The sequence below is a fragment of the Mustela lutreola genome, chromosome 5 (genome assembly GCF_030435805.1).
Source record: "Mustela lutreola isolate mMusLut2 chromosome 5, mMusLut2.pri, whole genome shotgun sequence".
NCBI lineage: Eukaryota > Metazoa > Chordata > Mammalia > Carnivora > Mustelidae > Mustela > Mustela lutreola.
In genome coordinates, this window is record NC_081294.1 from 83,633,634 (window position 1) to 83,655,571 (window position 21,938).

At 38.5% G+C, this 21,938-nt stretch overlaps 1 protein-coding gene across 5 annotated transcripts in view; it reads left to right on the forward strand.

Annotated features, from left to right (window-relative positions):
• Positions 1–1,018: 1,018 nt before the first annotated feature.
• TCERG1 (transcription elongation regulator 1) overlaps positions 1,019–21,938 on the forward strand; it is a 62,320-nt gene continuing 41,400 nt past the window's right edge. For 3 of the 5 annotated variants that reach the window (XR_009353947.1, XM_059174961.1, XM_059174962.1), the window contains exons 1-6: positions 1,019–1,135; positions 7,592–7,817; positions 10,520–10,672; positions 11,579–12,008; positions 16,322–16,564; positions 20,959–21,021. Coding sequence is in view for 4 of the 5 variants with exons in the window: in XM_059174961.1 (XP_059030944.1) it covers positions 1,077–1,135; positions 7,592–7,817; positions 10,520–10,672; positions 11,579–12,008; positions 16,322–16,564; positions 20,959–21,021 (1,174 nt within the window). In the remaining variant the exon portion in view is untranslated. The remainder of the gene's footprint in view (positions 1,136–7,591; positions 7,818–10,519; positions 10,673–11,578; positions 12,009–16,321; positions 16,565–20,958; positions 21,022–21,938) is intronic. The other 2 variants (XM_059174963.1, XM_059174964.1) reach the window with 1 other exon arrangement.

A 21,938-nucleotide genomic window follows, 5' to 3' on the forward strand; every position in this document is an offset into this window, starting at 1 on the left:
GGAGTATGTTTTCAAATTTCTTGGATGTGATGCTTAAGAATGGTGGGTTTAAGGGCACACTCTACCGTTTATAGTTTTGTGAAGTTACTTAACTTCTCTGTATCTTAGTGTCATCGATAGACTGTGGCTATTCATAGTACCCACCTCTCGTGTTTGTGAGACTTCAGAGAGCTGATACATGCCAAGTACTAAGGACCGTCCCCGGTACGTGTGGTTAGGTGTGAGCAAAAATTATCTACTATTTTAATATTTTGAATTCCTTCATGATACATAGGGTTCATCCTCATTATTCCTATGATATCTAAGTTCAAAGGTTTATTTTTGATTTTCCCCCTTTAATAAAAAAGAGAAATAAACAGAATTCCTTCGGGGTATCAGGGTGTGCTGATTTCAGGCAAGCGTATTTTGAAATTGAAGGACGGATGTTTTGAGCAGAGGCTTGCCACCTCCAACTTGTCTTAATACAGCAACTTACAACATTCATCAGCCGGCGATACAATTTAGAGGGTACTTTTGTACTTAGTAACCTATTATTAATAACACGGCTGTAATAGCAGGGTCGTTTAAGACTCTCAATTCTGAAAAGCTGGGAGATGGCTTAATTCCACAGCCACTCTGTGATTGGCTTAGGCGCGACCCAGGTTGATTTTTTGATTGGCTCTCGCATGGAAAGGGGCTCAGCCTGAGCCAGTATTGCCAAATGTGTGGTCAACATGGCTCCACAATTGGCTTTCCTGGAAGCCGGCAGACACGTGGCTACCGCAGCCCGGAGTCCGTGGGAGGACCTAGTTTTGTTGACCGCGAGAGGGCGCCGGCGTTCCCTCGTTGCTCAAGTCTCATTTCCCATAAAGCCTCCGAGTGACCAATCAACTGGCTGTCTCGATACCGCTTTCAAAGTCGGCGGGCCCTTTCACCAATCATAAGGCAGATGCCACCCCCAGCCTGCGGATTGATGGAAAGCTTCACCAATCATTTCATAGATCTCTGCGATCTCCGCCTCGCTCGCACGGGATTGACGATCCGTCCGGCCAATAGGGCACGCTCAGTCGGCGGGTGGATGAACGCGGCCCTGTGTAATGGCGGAGCGTGGCGGGGACGGGGGGGACGGTGAGCGATTCAACCCGGGGGAGCTCAGGTAAGGGGCTCTGCCCCCCCCGTATATTTCAGCACAGTGGAGTCCCAGGGGCTAGGCTTGTGGCGCGGAGATCCGCGGTGGAGGGTGGGCGGAGGAGCCGCGGCGGCTCGGGGCCAGGACCGCATGGGGTTGGCGAAGGGGGAAGGGGAAGGTGGCTTGAATGAGAGAGCGGGACCGGGGCTGGGCCGCGGCCTCCTGCGCCTTGTCCGGGCGCTCCCTGCGGTTTTCACGGGTCCCCCGCGCCCCTCGCGGCCTGCGGCCGGGGTCCGGCGTTCCCGCCTTGGGGCCCCGCCTCAGCCGCGTGCCGCCTCCGCCTCCGCCTCGGCCCCCCTCAGCCTTTTTCTCGGCCTCGCACTGCCGCGGGCCTGGTTTTCCTCCTCGAGCCCCTACACTCCGCGCTGAACTGAACTCCCGGGGACCCCTCGCCACTTCTGGCCCAGCCTTCCCCACGCCCTCCGCGGCCCTCCGCGGCCCTCCGCGGTCTCCGCGTCCGCCCCGTGCCTTCATCCCCACATCGCTTGCTTCTCTTGAACTTCCCGTGTATTTCCGTTCTTTCTCTCCTCCTCGTATTCGTCCTGCCGCATTTGGGAATCACAGCGGTAGCCGCGTCCGTTTGTTACCGTGCCTCGGTGTGCCTTGGGAGTAGTTGCTCTTGTCATTTTGCAGGCCCCTCCCCAGTGAAGTTACTTGCCCATCTTACAGGTGAGGAAACTGAACCCCGTAGAGGTTGAGGAAGTGGGACAAGGTCGTATTGGTGGAATTGTGGCTCCGGGAAGTGGCTTGAACCCAGGTGGTCAGGCTCCCGAGCCTGCAGTCGGGATCGCTGTTCCATTCCTCTGCTTACGCCATTGCCCTAAAGAGTGCAGTGACCTTTCTTCCTCTGGTATCTCAGTGCCTATGGAATTTGTAATTAAGATTTGGTACAGCAAGAGTGCCTCGATAAAGTAAAATTTTTCAGTCCGTGATTTTCGAGGACGAGAGGTACAGAGCTGTATGTATGTTTGGTACATTTTCGCCCCCCACCCCCCGCATGGGAAAAATGTCATTTCAGACGTTCAGCTTTCGTTCTGAATTGTGCCATTGTCAGCATTTGAAAATGAAAAAGAGCACTGTAGGTTTTGAGGACGCTTTGGTATCGTCTGGAGCTCGAGATGAAATTGTATGAAGAAGTGGGTATTGTTACTCAAGTTTTCGGGAAGAATGTCTTTTAAATTCTGAATTGTCACACACAAAAATCTTTATTTGACAGGAATAAAATCGTTTCTTTCAGAGATGAATTTCAAACCCTTTAAACCCATATGTACACTTGAGTAATGAGTGATCAAAGTGTTTTGTCAGGGTGGTTCGATATTACTGATAGAAAGTTTATTTCTGATTGTGATCTCAAGAGAAGAGTTACTTCAGCTAGTCATATTGGGAACAGTACTTTGCATTTTAGAGTTTTACAGTAAGTAGCCTTTTCAGACTTTTTTTTTTTTGACAGACAGAGATCGCAAGTAGGGGTGGGGGGGAAGGGTGGGAAGTGGGAGAAGCAGGCTCCCTACTGAGCAGAGAGCCCAAGGAGGGGCTCCATCCCAGAACACTGAGATCAGGACCTGAGACGAAGGCAGACACTTGAACCCACTGAGCCACCCAGGGGCCCCTAGACTTTATTAATAGTAGCTAGACACTGTTGCAAAACTGATTTGGATAGGGTTTTTAATTAGGTGTTCTGTTGCACATATTTTATACTTTGGCCTCTTGGGTTGGAAGTTGCTTCCAGATCGTATTGTAAAACTATTTCATTTCAATAAAATAATTTACTTTAGCATCTTAGTGTTTAAGAGGAAATTACCTGTTAATGCGGCTTCTTTGAAAGAAATTGAGGCTTAGTTTTTGTATTAGTGTCCTTTATGTATATCATGGTGTGTCTGTCACAGTCCCTGGCAAATGAGGTATTCAGTGGATATATGGTAAATAAATGAATATAGGAGATTAAGAGATGATTTCCTTTTTGGACCTATATTTAGTGTATCCTTGTACCAGTCATTGACCTCTGTACCCACTGGCAGTAGAGCCTTGAGCCAGACCAGAAACCTTTGTCCTCAAGGAACTTCCATGCTAATTAACATTGATCTAAATTATGAATTAAACTAACCTCATCAAATGATGAACCTGCAAGTGTGAAGAGACTTATGTAGGGTCCTTGAGTAATTGGCAGGGTCTAGGTCTCCTCACAATCTTACCACTTAATTTACTCCCATCAGTAGTATCTCTCTATTTTTGCCCCTTCTATTAAAGTAATGGCAGCGTTGTCTTCACCACTGGGGACATTGCATGTCTGGATAAAATAGTTAGTAGGGTGGTACATGTGTTCTTGTTAAAAAAAATATATATCTATTTTTCTATTCATATAAGTAGCCTTCTCTTTTTCCAAAAAGGTTGAAAGTGGTAGGGATGTAAATAACCCACAATCGACAGAATTTATTCAGAGATCCAAATGCCATCCATCCCTTAATGGTTAAGGACCATTAAGAAAGCTTTTATAGAGTTGTATTTGTATTTGTTTACTTACCTATTAGTGCTTAATGTTTTATAACAAGGTGCTTGCAATCTCAGTTTCCTCAATTGTAAAATGTGAATAAAAATACAGGGGTCCTAACATGGCCAGCTGCCTTTAAAAAATTACTTTTCTGTGCCATAGTTTTCTTCTTAGAAATGGTGCCAAACTTAATCTTATTGGGTTGTGATGAGAATAAAATAGTGCCCATATTGTCCATATAACTTGCTTGGTATGTAAGAAGTATCCAGTTTTCATTTCATAATAATATCATTATTAAAAGAGTAATGCTTTAACAGTTACTAACACTGGGTTGCAGCAGTATACTAAGGGGAAATTATATTCTATTGGGTACAGAAGTAAACAAGTGAGAAATTTTTTGTTTATCATGTCATATCTCTATCATAATTGAAAACTCAAACTGAGCCAGAGAGGGACTAGGAGAGGTTTGGGATGGGAAGAGTTTGAGGTAACATTTGAATGAGGCTGAATAATGAGGAGCCAGTTATGTAAACATTTTGGAAAAGCATGCCAGGCAGAGGCTTCACGGTAGGGAGCTTTTGAAATACTTGATCAAAAAAGAAAACTGGAGTCTATAAAAAGGTCAAGTTATAGAGGGGTCAGGTTATAGGGAGTCTGTTAGTAGTAATTATAGTAATAGAGCTGACAAGATAGTATAGCTAACGTTCTAATATTAATGCCATTTAACACTTAACTGATCTTACTATACTGATGTTAGAGCCACAACACTAATAGCTAATACAGAGGACTTAAGTGCTAGGTGCTGTTCCAGGTGCTTTATTGGCTCATTTATTCCTCCTGTTGGAATGAAATAATGGCATAGAGAGCTCAACACGAGTGCCATACAGATCTGACATCGGAAGGTGGCAACGTTAGGCTGTTTATGGAGGAAGTTCTGTAATTTCGTCACCATTTTTAATGGCAGAGTTGATAGCTAAGCTGTCTAGTCAAATTGACAGTGAATTGCCTTTTCAGGTAGAGCACTGTGCTAGGTTTTTTGGGGGAATGAAAGTAATGATAAAGTAGTTTAGTGTGTAGCAGATACTATCCTAAATGTTTCACAGGCATTAACTCATCGAACAGAGTTAGGAGGTAGGTTTTACTTCTCTTCCCCTGCTAATTTACATCTGAGTATATTCAGGCTCAGAAATTATGTAACTAGCCTCACAACAAAAGGCAGAGCCCTGATTTGACTTCTCTGTGATTCTGGAGCCTAAATGCTTAACTTCAAGCTGTAACTGGGAAGTGAAATTCTAAAGAATTACTGTAAATTTTTCAAAAGGGGAGATGCAGACTCACAGGAAATCAGAAGACTAAGGTACATTATTAACTCAGTGCTAAGAGTATTTTTCCTTGGTGCTTAACTTTTTTTCTGCTCAAAAGTTAAGATTTTCCTCAATAACAGTGGCTATCCGTTTTTGGGGAGTGCATATAATTTGAAGACTGATCATTCTGATAAGATTCTTACTTCTTTTTGTAGACATTTTTACCTCATACTTTGTAACTTTGAGTGCAGGATCATTTGCAAATTTGGTTAAATAAACTTGGTTTAGTAGTTTGTGGATGTGTTTATAATCCTAGTGTTCTCATGGAAGGCATCTTGGTTCTTAGAATTTTTTGTGACAGTTGAACTACAATGTGGAAAATTTAGAGAAAGTTCAAAGGATAATCTTAAGTGGAGGGTTAAAAATGTAGAAAAGTTGGAAGAGCTTGGTGAGGAGAGTATAAAAATGATTATTTTCAAATATACATAAGGAATGTAACTATTAATCTTGGGAACAAAGAAACATAAATTTCAGATATAAAGTAGAAAGTTACAGTAGCTACTGGGAAGACTAAGGTGAATTATATTAAAAATAATTTTTATAATCTATATAACTTACTTGTAAAGTAACTTAGGTACAATATCACCTAGGTATTTATTGGTTGATTCCACACATACTGAGACCTACTGTGTGCAGACCTCCTGCATGCTGGGAGTATACAGGAGAACAGGACAGACAGAATTCCGGCTCTAAAGGCACTTCTATAGAAAGCCTGGTGTAGTCTTTAAGAGCCAGTTGCCTGTGTTCAAATCCTGGTTTTCCTGCTGAACCACTGTGAGGTCTTGGGCAAGTGATAAACTTCCCTGTGCCTTAATGTCCTCATCTTAAAACGAGGTTGATCATACAGTTGACCCTTGAACAATATGGGGATTAGGGATGCTGACCCCCAAACCCCATGAGATTTGAAAGCTCGAATATAACTTTTGACTCCCCTTAATCTAAACTATTAATAGCCCGCTCTTGTCTGGAAGCCCTACCCATGACATAAGCAATTGATTAACACATATTTTGTATGTTATATGTATTGTATACTGTATTCTTATAATAAAGTAAGTTAAAGAAAAGAAAATGTTAAGAAAATCCTAAGGAAGAGTACATGAATTAGTATTGTACTGAATTTATCGAAGAAAATTCACCCGTAAGTGGACCTGTGCAATTGAAACCTATATTGTTCAAGGGTCAGCTGTAGCATCTATCTCATAGGGTTGTTACGGTGGTTAAATGAGTTAAAAAGAGCTTAAAGTGCTGCCTGACACATTGTAAGCAGAGTTAATAATTTTTTAAGAACACTTGTGAGAGGAGATAGATAATATCCTCTTAGGTGATACTACCTATCTGTTTAAGTGCCATGGAGAAAACAAACCAGGGTGTTTAGAGATTGAGGGATGTGGTGAGGTGCAATGTAGTGAAAGGCTTTTCGGTTAGTAAAAGAACACTTGGGATCTCTTAAGCTGCTATCCACCTCTCCTGTAAAAGCTTTGTGTTTGGAAGTAATTTCAAAAAGTTGCAGAAATGAAGGTTATACACCTAGTGTTATTATTTTGTCTTTTCTGCTTTATTATTTGCACACATGCATGCTCTCTGTTACTCTGAACCATCTGAGGGTAAGATCCATATACCATGGCCCTTTACCCCTAAATACTTAAGTGTCTGTTTTCTAAGAGTGGAGATAACTCTTAACTACAACACAGTTATCACTTCATAAATTTACACTGCACAGTACTTTCCATATCCTAAGTGTTTTCCACTAATTCAAAATGTCCTGTATAGCATGTCATCTCCTTATCTAGTCTGGAGTCAGTATTGTGTTGTCATCTCTTTAGCTTCCTTTAAAATCTAGAACATTTCCACAACCTCCCTTCACAGTCTTTTATGTGTAACATCGACATTTGTAAAGAATACACTCCCATTCCTCCCTTTTTTCTTTTAAAATTTATTTATTTTGTTTTAGAGAGAGCACATGCTGAATTGGGAGGGTGGAGGGAGAGAGAATCTGAAGCAGACTCTTGTGTTGAGCTTGGACCCAGTCTCATGACCCTGAAATCATGAACTGAGGCAAAATCGAGTCAGACACTTAACTGACAGTGCCACCCAGGCACTCCTCCTTTTTCTCTTTCTAATGGAACATTCCTCAGTTTGTGTTTGTCTGATATTTCCTCATTATTAGGTTGAGGTTAACATTCTTGCTTGGAATAGGGGATATCGTGTCCCTCTCAGTCATATAATGTCCATTTATCCTTTTTAGATGATAGTAATTTTGATCACTTGGTCGGGGTGTTGCCCAGTTTCCTTAATATGTAGTCAGTAGTTCTTCATCCTGTCCTGCAACTGTAGATAGCATATGGGGAGACATTTTAAGATCATCCAAATATCATCCTCATCCAAATTTCCTCCTGAATTTGGTGACCATTGATCATTCTGACTGATGCACTTTTTAACATGTGTGTTAAATGATGACTTTCCAACTCCACTTGCTCTTAAGGGCCTTTTAAATTTGATTTTAATTAGAGATCAATAGCTACATTTTGTAATTTTGAGATGGAAAAACTTAAACATTGCTTTCCCACACAGGATGGCTCAACAGCAGGCCTTGAGATTCCGAGGCCCGGCTCCCCCACCAAATGCAGTGATGAGAGGCCCACCACCTCTTATGCGGCCTCCACCACCTTTTGGTATGATGCGAGGCCCTCCACCACCACCTCGGCCCCCTTTTGGACGTCCTCCTTTTGATCCTAATATGCCGCCAATGCCTCCTCCAGGAGGGATTCCTCCACCTATGGGCCCTCCACACCTCCAGGTAATGAACGTAGAGATTGTTTTTTGTCAGTGTCAGTATCAATATTATGTATGAGTTTTGCTTAAAAAACTAGTTCTTCATTTCACTGTTTTTACGAAAATGGGAGCTGAAGAGAACATTCAAATGTTAACGCGTTTAACAAAAAACGTGTTTCCAAAAGCATTGGAAACATAATTAGTATAGAAATTCAGAATGGGAATTTAGATGGTGATAAAAAACCATACATATAAAACTAGGATTCAGCAAGGTATTTCTGACATGCCTTTATCTCTTGAGAATTTAGTAATCTGTCTTTATGGGTTATGAAATTTGAAGTCTTAATATATAGAGTGGGTCAAATTTATTTTCAGTTGTACATGTTGCCAATAAATGTAAATACATGTGTATGTGTTTCTGAGCAATTCTCCCCAGAAGTGATGCTTAGGATAGATTCTAGAAAGTGACAACAAAGACATTAAGTTTAGTACTTGGATTTTCTCTCCCTGAGGGGGAAAATAGGGTTATCTTAAAACTAAAATTAAATAAAATTAAAATTAAATAATTCCACTAGAAATGGAATTATTGTGGGATTTCTTTAAATAAATACTTTTCTGGTATTTTATTTATTTATTTATTTAAAAGATTTTATTTATTTGACAGACAGAGATCACAAGTAGGCAGAGAGGCAGGCAGAGAGAGAGAGGAAGGGAATCAGGCTCTCTGCTGAGCAGAGAGCCCATTGTGGGGCTCCATCCCAGGACCCTGGGATCATGACCTGAGCTGAAGGCAGAGGCTTTAACCCACTGAGCCACTCAGGCACCCCACTTTTCTGGTATTTTTCTGAGGCATAGTATTTCTTTCTGGTTTATGTAGACCCAGTTATTGTCTGAAATGGTGTCATGAAGGTATCAACTCTCAAATGTCTACTTTTGAGATGTTTTCATTTGAGTATGTATCTGTTTTCACGTTTATCCAGCCTGCACATCTCTGAAACCAAATAAATACAGTGCTGTCATCTGCCCTCCATTAGCTTAGATAATCAAGAATGAACTTAACTAAAAATAGAAAAGGGTAATGAGGTAATATTTAAGTGATGTCAACTCAGTTTAGATCAGGTTATATTTATGGAAGAGACACAGAGTTTTAATATTTTGCTTAATGATTTTCTTAAAAAGATTTTATTTATTTATTTGAGAGAGAGAGAGAGAGAGAACATGAGTGGAGAGAGGTCAGTGGGAGAAGCAGACTCCCTGCACAGCGGAGAGCCCAATGTGGGACTTGATCCTGACACTCCAGGATTGCGACCAGAGCTGAAGGCAGTTGCTTAACCAACTGAGCCACCGAGGAGCCCCTGGCTTAATGATTAGTTGTCTTCCAAGTAATGGGTAGTTCCTCCCCTCCCTCCCAACAAAGTGTCAGGTGGTTTTATTATTTCCTTGAAGATTAGAGTAAGAAATAGGTTTTTGACCTACTGTCTCTGGTATAACTTGTAATAATAGGTAGATTTATTTTGATTTGTGCTTTAAGAGTTAAATGTACTTGTAGAATATTATAAAATGTAATGGACTGATGTGACCCTCTAATGGAAATAAATCAGATGGTATAATGTGATACTTTCTAATGTTTTGATGCTTTTCTTGGTCTTGATGGATAAGTGTGTGGTTTTACTTTAAGTCCAAATGATTTCCAGCTAATGGTGCATGAGACGTATTTGGGGTAGTTATTTCATAGAACAAGGGTTTTTCTGCAGTTGCTGGAAAGACTAAACTGGATCCAGAAAAACCTAGTATATGGGAAAGAAGACAGTTTTAGGAAAAGGAAATGCAGTTTCATGATATTAGCATAGTGTCCCTTCCATTATATAGATTAAAGTGTTTTGGATAATTGAATTTTAAAGTAACTTACAGATTTTAGAGAAACTGTTTTTAATTCATGTTCAGAATCTGTTTTTAAAATGTCAGGGCACATTTCAGCTTTAGTAAGTAAGATGTAGCAGTTTCACTTAAATTATTTGATTTGGGGTCTTGTTTCAGCAATGTTTGAAGAATGTTAGTAAGGGAATTATCAGAGATAGGATTAGATCAGTAATGGCTCCTGGAAATTTGTTTAAAAATTGTAATATATACCATTTAAATTCTTTCCACTAAAGTAAAATGGGCAACTATTTTACTATGTCCTTTAACTTCTTGATGTTTGTGTGTTTGAGCTGCATTATTAGTATTACTTGAAAAAGAATGGAAATGATGAATATTTTCTTACCTTATAGTTCTTAATAGGAAAAGAGAATAAAGGGTTAGGTATAACCAGTCTTTCTTTTTCAGTTATTGATATGTTGTTTGCAAAATAATGTTTCTTTTACGGTTGGTTCCTGTTGTAGGTGAGGTAGGAAGGCATTGTTGTGCTTAGTGTTCAGCAAGATATATAAATAAATTATTAATTTTTTCTTCTGAAAGTAATCCAGTACCCAATGTATGAAACAGTGCTGTTAAAGAAAAAAGCAAGATTGATTCATCCATGATGCCATAACAGGGAGGACCCCTGTTAGTGTTTTGATCTATTCCTTTCTAGTCTGTTTTAGTAGTCATTTTTGTTAAAGAGAAACTTGGCTTATTCAACGTAGATGAATGTATTTGAATGGGCTCTAAAACCAGTTTTTCTTACAGTATTTTAAGGGAAAAAAAAGATCAATGCAAGTGACCGTTATTCTTCTTATTAATTGACAGAGACCACCTTTTATGCCTCCACCCATGGGAACCATGCCTCCTCCTCCGGGTATGATGTTTCCACCAGGAATGCCTCCTGTGACTGCTCCTGGTACTCCAGCATTGCCTCCTACTGAAGAGATATGGGTTGAAAATAAAACTCCAGATGGGAAGGTAAATTATAAAATGTATTTAGGTTGTTACCTCATTGCTGACAAGAGAGTAAAAGTTAAAAGTTTTGGCAAATGGAGATAAGTGACCGTATCCTTGCCAATGAAGATGAGTCTCAGACAGGCACCAGATAGGGTAGAACTCCACGAAAGGCTCGCTGGATTGGATTTCTGCATAGACATAAGGTTGCTTGAAGTGCTTACATACCTGTTTACCTGTGATTCCAGAAGCTTGTATTTTAAATGGTGTCATAAGGTTTGGTGTTCGCTAGGAGGACTCAAAGAATTCAGCATGTAGTAGTACTCAGAGCTAAGACTAATTAATTACAGTGAAAGGATCCAAAGCAAAACCAGCAAAGAAAAAGTGGTGTATGGGGCAAAGACTGGAGAAAACCAAGCATAAGCTTCCAGGAGTCCCCTCAGGGGAATCACACTGAGCATGTTTAATTCTTCCAGCATGGAATTGTGAGAATACGTGTGAAGTGTTGTCTGCCAGGGAAGCTTGCCTGAGCCAAGGAGTTGAGGGATTCCAGGAAATGGTGGGAGCCCTTTTAAAATTCAGGTGTCCACATGCCAGTCACAGGCCAACTTTGCAAGCAAGGCTTTCTAAGGAGAGCAATCTGAGGCTAAGTTAACTTTGTGCACAAGATATAACCTTGGTTTTCCTTTTTATGTTAAAAGTACAGTGCTCTCAGTATAGAAAATTAGGGGAAGGGGAGAAATGAGGGAAAAACTACCTCTAATATCAATATACCAACAACCAGTTTCCATGTACTTTTCTAAATTTTGTTTTTTGTTTTTTGTTTTTGTTTTTTAAAAATACCTTCTAAGACAGGATATAGTTGCGTTAGTGTTTTTTTAATGATAGTTGACAGATTCTGGGATACCAATGATTTTGCTTCCTCTGCAGGTTTATTATTATAATGCTCGGACACGTGAATCTGCATGGACCAAACCAGATGGAGTTAAGGTTATTCAGCAGTCAGAACTGACACCTATGCTTGCAGCCCAGGCTCAGGTTCAGGCCCAAGCCCAGGCCCAGGCCCAGGCCCAGGCCCAGGCGCAGGCTCAGGCGCAGGCACAAGCACAAGCTCAAGCGCAGGCCCAGGCCCAGGCCCAGGCCCAGGCGCAGGCCCAGGCTCAGGCACAAGCACAGGCTCAGGCGCAGGCCCAGGCGCAGGCCCAGGTGCAGGCTCAAGTACAAGCACAAGCAGTAGGAGCTTCCACCCCTACAACCAGTAGCCCAGCACCTGCAGTGTCCACTTCAACATCATCATCCACCCCATCCTCTACCACTTCTACCACAACAACTGCCTCTTCGGTTTCGCAGACAGTATCAAGTGAGTACCAGCCAGCATGTATTTTCATTTAGGGGCTAGAGAAATGGACAAGTAGGGACTGCATTGCCAAATGATCCTAGTGTTTGAGGTGTTATCCTTGATGTTATTTAAATTCATTTTTGACACCAAGACTTCTGGGTTAAAAAAAGAACAGGAATTTTAATTAGTCGAAGAAATTATTTGTCCTCTTGGCATTCATGAAGCTAAACCGCAAAGTGTAGAGGTAGCTGTTCATCTTGGCCAGCAGTAATGATGGGTGCTGTGGGATTTGTAAAATAAGTGTAAGTTGTTGTTCCTGCCTTAGAGGGCTTCCAGTTTTTCTCATTGAGGCAAGAATAATGTATGTGCAGTAATTCGGAAAGCAGTGTGCCCAATTATACAGTGAAAATAGAAGATGTAGGAATTTGAGAAAAGGGAGAGGAGTAAATGGGTGAACAGACTTTGTGGGTATTGAGATTAATCATGAAGGATGTGTGGTAGGATTTGAGTAAGTTTCAAAGTAAAGAGATCTTTCAGGTATGGGGATAACATAAAAGTCAGGAGATGAGGATAAATGCAATTTATGGGATTGTTAAGAAAGTCTTCTGAGGTGGGGTGGTTGATAATGGTTGACATACTTATTCAGAGTGAGACCAGGTTACAGAGAGTTTTAAGAACCAGTGAAATGGGTGAGGCAGGTTAGGCTCCAGGGGTCCAGTATCAGTGCAGTGTTTTGGAACATTTTTCTGGTGTTCTTTTTTTTGGGTGGGGGGTTAGTTATTGAAATCAGGGAAAGTTATTAGGAACTTTTTAGTAATCTCATTTAGAGGTCGGTTGGTCCTAGAATGGGATATAGGGAGATGAATGAGGAGCAGAGATAGAAGTAGTCAGAGTCGTAAGAGAATTTTCATGTATAACGTCACAGAGGCCCTGGGGTTAGACCTTTCCTAAAAAGGTGAGAGAGGATTAAGCATAGATTTTGGGAAGGAGGAGAGAATTACTAATTTGCTTAAAAGATTGCCATTGATAGTAACACGAGTTCTGGGAGGTTTTTGGTTTTATATTTATGGTACTACTTAATCTTTAAGGTGAGCCCCAAAATATTTAAATAATGATTTTATTGATTTGCTTATTTGTTTTGATACGGGTATGAAGATACCTAGTTAACCCTATAGGTGATCAGAAGTTGGATTGTTTTGCTACCTGGATAATAGAATAAAAAAAGTCCCTTAGCTTCAGGGATTTGGGAATTTTTAATGTCTTTTATCCTATTAAAAATATGTGAGAGAGATTAATCATAGTAGATTCAAATTGGATTGATAACCAGAAGTAACTGAAGAAGTAAGGTACACCTAATACAGAGACAGTTTTTGTTTGTTTGTTTGTTTTTTTCAGAGACAGTTTTTTTAACAACTATACTCGATACACTATAGACAGGTTGGAGGAAAATGCACTTAGTAGGAAGATGTAAGTAATGCTTTACATCTTCATTAGCTAAGGTGAATTCTGATATGGAAGTATTACTGACAGTTACTAGCTGATTGAAGGGCTTTCCCTTCTCACAGGCTAGTGTTTCTAAAAACTTGTGTGGTAAGGCAGGAAACTGCCAGTTTTTATGGGGTACCTCTTGTGGTAATGACAGAAGGAGATTAACAAAAGCGTTGCAGTTCTGTGTGGAGGGTGTTTGCTTCTGCTTTTCTTCTCTTCCTTCTTAGGAAGGAGAAATAGTCGTACTTTGTTTTAAAGAAAGTTGGTGGCAGAATACTTAACTATCCTATATGTATTCCATTTCTGTATCAGAGTGGTCTGTCCGTAGGCCCATAACTATCTTGCTGCTATGAACTATTCTATTCAGAACTCCGGTTTGCTATTTTTCCACTGCTCTTCACTGATTGGGAGGCCCTTATTCTAAGAACAGAATACCAGAAACATGTTCTTTTTACTGCCCTGAAACATCACTTTTGATGTTCTTTCTGAGTATTCCTGATGTCTGTTTTTATTTCACTTGGTTCAGTATCCTGAAGTGTTGTCATACTACAGTCTTAGTATTTCTCCATCTGTTGTAATTGCTTGTCTTTTTAAATTAAGATCTGAGGCTGGATTAGGAGTATATTTGAGGCCTAGCCTTTCACTCGATATTTCAGCAAAAGGTGTTAGTAGGAGTTAGTGACCATTAAGTTCTAGCTCCCATTCTCCCAGTTTCCCATTGAATTCTTTCATTGCCTTTATGTCTTTTCTCTCATGACTCATGGCCACTAATCAGATTTAGAAAATCCTGTGTCAGCAGGAGGAGTGGGTTGAGTGAATAACTTTGCCATCTCCGTTGGTGTTCCTTTCCACTTGAAATTTGATGCTTTGTAACTCCTGTTCTTTTCCTGAGTATAGTACTTGTTGTCATACTTCTGATCATATCTAAATATTATTACCATAACATTTAAAAAAATTTGTTGTATGAACTGTGGTATAGTCCTATGGTAAATGGAAATACAAATTAAGAAATTTATATTTTAGCCCCAGTTGAGCATAAACTCATTTTATCCTGTGCAAGTTTGTGAAAAATGCTGATGAAATCCTCCTCAGGGATGTTGGGAAGAATAACTAGACATATTTTCAGCCATTACAGTATATTACAGATGCTAAGTGGTATATTTATGGGACTGGGAAAATGTTGCATGTAATTTGTATTTTTCACACTGTTATAAAATTATATTAATATGATACTGTACCCTAAGGCTAGGTCTATGCTAGACCAACAATTCATTCCTGGGCCCCTGAAGATACTTGTTTGGCCCTGCTGTCTATTTAGCCAAGGTGAGTCCCGCATTAACAAGTATGAAATTGCTCACATCTTCCCAGCCTAAGTGAGTTTTTCATTATTAGGAGCTGAAAAACGATACAGATTTTGTCAGGTGGATTATTGGGTGGCTTGTATTCAACAGCGTGCTTTCCCTTAAAATAAAATTGGCATGAAGATTGGGGATGCACTGTTTTATTTCATTTAATTTGATCAATTCATTCTTAGTCCAGTACAGGTAATTGAAGTTTTTCTTTACATCAAGAAAAAATGAAGTATTTGTTACCAGTGAGTTACCAAAATGAATTTTGTTTTGGAACTAAATGGGTTATAAGTAAATAACAAAAATGTTTTATAATACTTGAGAACTGAAACTTTTTAAAAAGTAAAAAATACAAAGTTTATTTTTTTGGGTCTCAATTTGATTTTAAATGTGATAATTAGAGATGAAGTGTTTTATTTTTGGTACTTAAAATAATGTATTAGAATCAGATAATCCCAAATTTCATATTCTCCTGGTCTCTCACACTGGAAACATGAGTTTTTATTATTTTTTCTTTTTTTACCTTTTTATTTTTAAATAATCATAGAGAAACCCAACTTGTTTTTTCACTCCATTTGTTCATACTCAAGTCATCGGTTATTGCCTATCTTTTTCTCACTTCTCCCTTGCTTGGATGGTCCAGATAGGTTGAAATTGATTTTTCCACCTCTGTTCTTCCTTTTCTTCCCATTCATCTGCCAGATTAATTCATCAAATGAACACTGCTTAATTCTCTTCCATACAGAAACCTTCATTTTGCATCCCCAGACCTGTTTATGCTCACGAAATCACACGAATAACACATGAATGCATTCTTAAAAAAAAAAAAATTTAGACTCTAATGAAGGCTATGTAGCAAAATGTGAGAGGCATACACAGATGTAATTAGTACATGCATTTTGGTGTGCATTCTCCTAGGTCAGTTTTCTGCGTTTACCTTAGTTCTTCCCTTTCTCTACCCTGCAAAGTATAGACTCCCTAGTCTTCTGTCAGAGCCTTCTACTTTATGCCTCTGGCCTGCCTTTCCAGTCATAACTCCCTGGTTCTTTTGATATGCCTAGTGTTTTACTAGTTGACTGCCTGCTTTGTATTTTCTGAATAATTCCTTGTTGTTATCTCCTCTTTGCTTTTACTCACTTTTCCCACCACTTACTTATTTTCTCCTTCTACTTTGTCATTGTCCTTGTTGAAATCATAGTCTTTCAAGGCTTGTCATCAGTATACAATTTTCTTTACCCTCTCACGGTTAGAAATGGTCTTTGTGTCTTGATTCATATCCCTATTCATTTATCCCATTTCACTTTGTATTTTAGTTGTTTTTTTGTATTTCATTTAACCAACTGTTTTCAAGCTTCTGAAAGACAGAGACCTTGTTAGAAGTTTCTTGCAGTGCATGGAATGGGCTCTTAAATACTTACTGAATGAGTGAATGATGAATGAATATGGCGACATGGTTTATGAAGGAGTGATACATATTTTTGTTTTATCTTTCATCAGCACCCACAACACAAGATCAGACCCCAAGTTCTGCTGTTTCAGTTGCCACGCCTACAGTTAGTGTTTCAACTCCTGCTCCTACAGCCACACCTGTGCAAACTGTTCCCCAGCCGCATCCCCAGACGTTACCTCCTGCTGTTCCTCATTCAGTACCTCAGCCAGCAGCAGCAATACCTGCCTTTCCACCAGTAATGGTACCTCCGTTTCGTGTTCCCCTTCCTGGCATGCCAATTCCACTTCCAGGTAAACTGATAGATTCTAATAGTCCTTTCCAGCTATGTTTTCATATTGTCAGTTAGTTTGTTCTCATGTGTCTGTTGCATTTGAAATTTGCCTTGAATCTGACCAGTTTGAAATGTTTCTGAAAGATTCATGGCTAACTGCAGTATTTTCTCTTCAGTTTTGGTAAATGTCCTTTTTTTGTTGTTGTTTACATGTCTTAAAATTAGAGCCACATTTGAAACTACACTCATTTTTGGATAATGGCCTCAGTGAATTAAAAATGATCATCTTTTCATGTAACTATGTTCAAATGCAATATCTTTAAAGGATTGAGTCTGTGAAGTTGAGAACTTATAAGTCATTAATAGCAAATACAAATTGAGTGATTTTATATATTGTGCCCTGTTCTAAGCACCTTACGTGTAATAACTCAGTTTAATTTTTGCAACCATTGTATGAGGTAGGTACACAGACAGGTTAAATTACTTACCCATGGTCACAAAGCTAATAAGTGATGGCGTTGGGATAGGAGCTGAGCATTCCAGACCCGAATACCATGCTCTTAGTAACTATGTTATATTGGGAAGAAAATGCAGATCACCTGACTGTAAGAAATTAATCTAAAGCAAAACCAGAGCTTTACCTTGGGAGGTGAAGTGAAATATAACCTGCACCATTTAAACACTTAAATAGTTACAGTGAGGTTGTGGCATAGAATCCTTCCTGTAGGGATTAAACAGTGGTAGTGTCAGGCATCCTAATTTGAATGCATTTGCTGTTGGCAAACACGTTTAACCCTTAATCCGTGGTCTGTTTTCCTAGTATTACAGTTTGAAGCTTTTATACCTTATATAGCTCAAGTTCACAGGGCTAGTTTGTAGTAAGGATAGATAGAACTAGGACTTTTGTCCCCAGTTTCATATTCCTCCTGCTGTCTATTATTGCTGTTCTTGTACTCTTTTTTTTGTAAGAATAGGGTTGTAGTACAGCTGTTTCTTAGATTTGTATATATTTTAATTATCGCTATTCTTCTAATTGTTTTTGTCCTTGTGACCGCTTGGAAAAGAAGCATTCACTTAGGTATTGCACCTTAGCAAGAAAGAAACGAGAAATTTTAAGAATTGGTAGGATTTTTTCCCTAAGGAAAACCTTTTGCACATTGTTGATGTAGTGTTAGATAATTAAATGCCCAATATGTGATGTTTAAGAAACTCAAATCATTTAAAAGTAGGAGGAAAATGAAAAATCTTTCCTCATACTAGGGATTATCCTTTTTCTAAATTAAATTTTAAGACAAGCTGCTGGATAATTGCCTCTAGATAGACTTTTGGTAGAAAACCAGGTGATACATGGAGACTAGGTTGACATTGGTCACAAGCTCTCACAGTCTTGCTCTGCTTTGGGGCCAAGGACAGTATTCAGACCATGTACTGAATTTTGAATCACCTGAAGGACCTAGGGTTATGAATTCTGTAGAGAAGATTGAGGTATAGCATAGTAATGTTACCAAAGTATTTGAGAGGTTTTGCAAAAGGACATTTGTTTTGCTTTGGAGGTTCTTAATAGGGACTGGTAGGTGAAAGGTACAGAGTAACAAAGTTCATTTCTATAGACTGCTGAATTTTATCACAAAAAAATCCCTTATTGCTCTGTTTTGATATGGTCTTTTCTGACCCTCACTCCATCTAGACATTTTAAAACAGGTGGTGGTGACCATTTGACTAAGCAAGGTGGTACCTATGAAGTTTAGCAATAAAAGGCATTTAATAAATGACAGTCACTAATGTCATCTTGTAGGTCATTTGGAAGAGAGCTTGAGTTAGGTAATCTATAAAATTTTGTTCAGGATGCCAAGATTCCTTAAAGAGAGAGTTAATGTTTTACAGAAAATAATAATAATATTTGTTTATATGGTAAGGCATCTTTGATATTACAAATTCATTTTCTTATTTTCCCTTTTAATTCAGTTTTCCAAGGTGCTTTAGTGGGGTGGGGGGCTAGAAATGATGACTTGTTTTTCTCCTCCCCAGATCTTTTATGTATAGTGGGATTGATCTCTTTTTGTTTCTTTTTATCAGTTTGGCAGTAAGGTAAACAGGAAAGATTTGGTTGTGATTTATCCTGGAGCTTTAAGTTCTTTCTGTAAGAGCAGTGTAGGGCTCTAATGAGGATGATTAAAGAAGGGATAATCAAATAAGATGAGTGAAAGTGGAAGAGTTATAGGTACAATATAGAAATTAGAGTTGGAATTGGGAATAGTAAAATGGATTGGAATTATAGGATTTCTAAGACTATAAAATTGAATTTTAAGAAACTTGTTGGCATCAGAATTATTCAGAATGCTAAATGGAATTTTCTAATTACCTAGTAGAACATAATTTGAGAATAAAGTTATAGGAAAATTGAACAGATGCTCCCTTTAGATTTTTAAAAATTTTAAATGTATTTATTTGAGAGAGAGTACCAGAGCCAGCAAGAGCAGAGGGAAGAGCAGAGGGAGAGGCAGATAGAAAATCCCCAAGCAGACTCCCTGCTGAATATGGTGCCCCACACGTGGGTTGATCTCAAGACCCAGTGATAATGACCTGAGCCAAAATTGAGATTTGGTTGCTTAACCGGCTGAGGCACCCAGGTGCCCCAGATGCTCCCTTTAAATAGAAGATTAAAAATTTAGATGTGTGGCGGTTTTGTGAGTCTTATGTATGTAATCAGCCCCAAAGAAGACCTTACATTTATCTTTTTAGCATGAGAAGAAACACTTATGGGCTTTCAGTATGGTCTCTTTGTTGTCAGTCAATAGGAGCTCTGTGTTGGCCCAGTTCATATTTAACAATGGTACTTGGGCCTAAACATGAATAGATTTGATTTTCTTCTGTTTAAGTTGAATAGTTAAAATTACCTTTTGGGGAGAGTGGTTTTGGAGAGCATTGAGAAAAAAGTTCATGTATTCTAAGGATTGAATTTCTAGGGCTAACTTCCTAGGTTCTAGTCGTCCTGCAGATGGCAGTATTTATACTAGTTTAAACCTCATGGTGCGGTGTAACTTCTTTAACCAAATGAATTTTTCCATTGCTTTTTTTTAACATTAGGGAAAACAGAAGCATACATATGACTTAACTCAGCATGCTTTATTGATCCAGTGCTTTTGTTTTAGTTCCAGAGGTAATAGAAAGTTTAGCTTTAATATTCTTTACTTAAAGTAGTAAATAAGAAATAAAAGGAATTTTTTCAAAAATTGGCCGTATTTTTGTGTGTGTGTGCGTGAACTTAGGTACATTATTTACAAAGCCAGGGGTTTAATTTCCTTTTTTAACTCCAAGAGAAATTTTTTGTCCTATACTTCAGTGGGGAATATGAATATGATTTTAAATTTTCATGGTTACCCAGCTAGGTTTAGTTTTTTTCAGCCAAAACAGAAATTAAAACTTAATTCCACAACCCCTTTTCTTCCTGCCTTCAGCCTTCAGCCCTTTCCTTTAAAATTTTTTCCAATTCACACTTAATTTTGGATTTCTTCAATTAATCAGTCTTAGTTTTCCAGCTTTTCCTTTCATTCCCTTTTTATCACCATTGTAATGCATCATGATGAGTCTTCATTCTTCTAAGAACTGTACGTAATTTCCATTCTTTGATACAAGTGCTGCTTCTTTAGTTGGCTTAAATAATAGAGGTTTCTGAGCAATCAGCCCATGTAGTCATTGGTGCTACTACAGGGGCTGTATTTTTCTTCGTATGTTAGCCTGCTTCCACACTGTTTCAAGCCTGTGACATTCCTTAGAGCAGGTTCTAAACATGGATATTTTGTCATTAGTTGAGTGCTACCCTTCTTTTCATCTCTGCCCTTTTATTTAAAATATTATTTGCATTGGAATATTTGAATCCATCCCATACCTTACTTTCTTCCTTTCTCTCGTACCCCTCTTTGTCCTATTTTATTCATTTTCTCCTTCTGCATGGTTATGCCCCATGCTTCAGCTTCTGCATGTAGTTTCCACTTAGCAGCAGCACAGAGAAAGTGTCTTGTCAGTGTCATGCTGCATCTGCCTTTCACTGGTATCTAAGCAACAGCAGCATGGGTTTGATGTCCTGTGGGAAAATGTCCCACATGAGAACTTGTTATATATATGTAATGAAGGGGCTTCCTTCATTGAATTTAAACTTTCGAGTCTCCTTCAGATATTATCAGAGCTGGTTTGATAAAAAGGTAATTGATGCTATAATTTAGAATTAGTTATCAGTGGATTTGGCACCACTTCCCACAAAATGTCAAACAAAAAGAAATTCTACTCCATTCCTGGTCTTTTTCAATGGGAATAGCATTCTAAATTGTAGTGGTAAATTACTTCCCTGAATCCCAGTGGTAGCCGACATTCCATGGCAGCTTTCCAACGTATGCTTGCTTATCCATTTTACAGGTGTAGCAATGATGCAAATAGTCAGCTGCCCGTATGTAAAGACAGTCGCTACCACCAAGACCGGTAATTTTTAAAACCATCTTAGTTTGTTTTGTCTGTAAGTTGGCATGGTAGTGAATGTTGTTGTTTATCCTTTTATTTATTTATTTTTGCCCAAGTGAGTGGATTTTTTTATATTTTTCTTTTTAATGAGCAGTATAAATGCAGTTGTCATATTTGGCCAACACTTAATTTTCCCAATTGCCTGTAGTATTAGCTTCTTTGGTTCACAAAAAACAAATAAGGTCAGATAACTTTATATCTTAATTTTTGTAATAAGTGTAAACAACTTCATTCTCATTTTCATTACATTTATTTTATTTTTGATGTGTTTTTAAGTTAAATATAAAAAAATCATTTCCATGTGTAAAGTGATGTGATTATGCTTGCATGCTAGTGGGTATATGTGTGTGAATATTTGTGTGCATAGTATAACTTTACATTTGAAACTTATTGAAGATAGCTACCCACAACTTAAATTCTGAAATAAGATATGAGGGTTTTTTTTTTTTTTTCCAATTTGGATTTATATGTCCTTAATTATTTCTATAATGTCAGCTTATGTAGCTGTGTTATAAAAAATAATTATCTTGGCTTATCTTTTAAAAAATTAGAAGAAATTGCCTTTTTTTTTTTTTTTTTTAAGGAAAAGACTAAACTGACAAAGAGTTAACAGGGACGTCTGACTTAATCACTTAGTATATTAAAGTGGATTTGATAATGAACTCAGTCATTTACTTGAAAACTGAGAATTTTATCATACCCTTTTAGGTACCTTAGAACTAAAAAATAATTTTGCCTCAGAAATATGCTCACTAAATATGTCTGTTGTCTTGATTTCATTAGAATTTGAGAAATTCTTTATAAAAATATATCTTTCTTCACACATACAGAATGTGTCATGATTTTTATAATTGTTAGGACTTCATCGTTACTTCAGT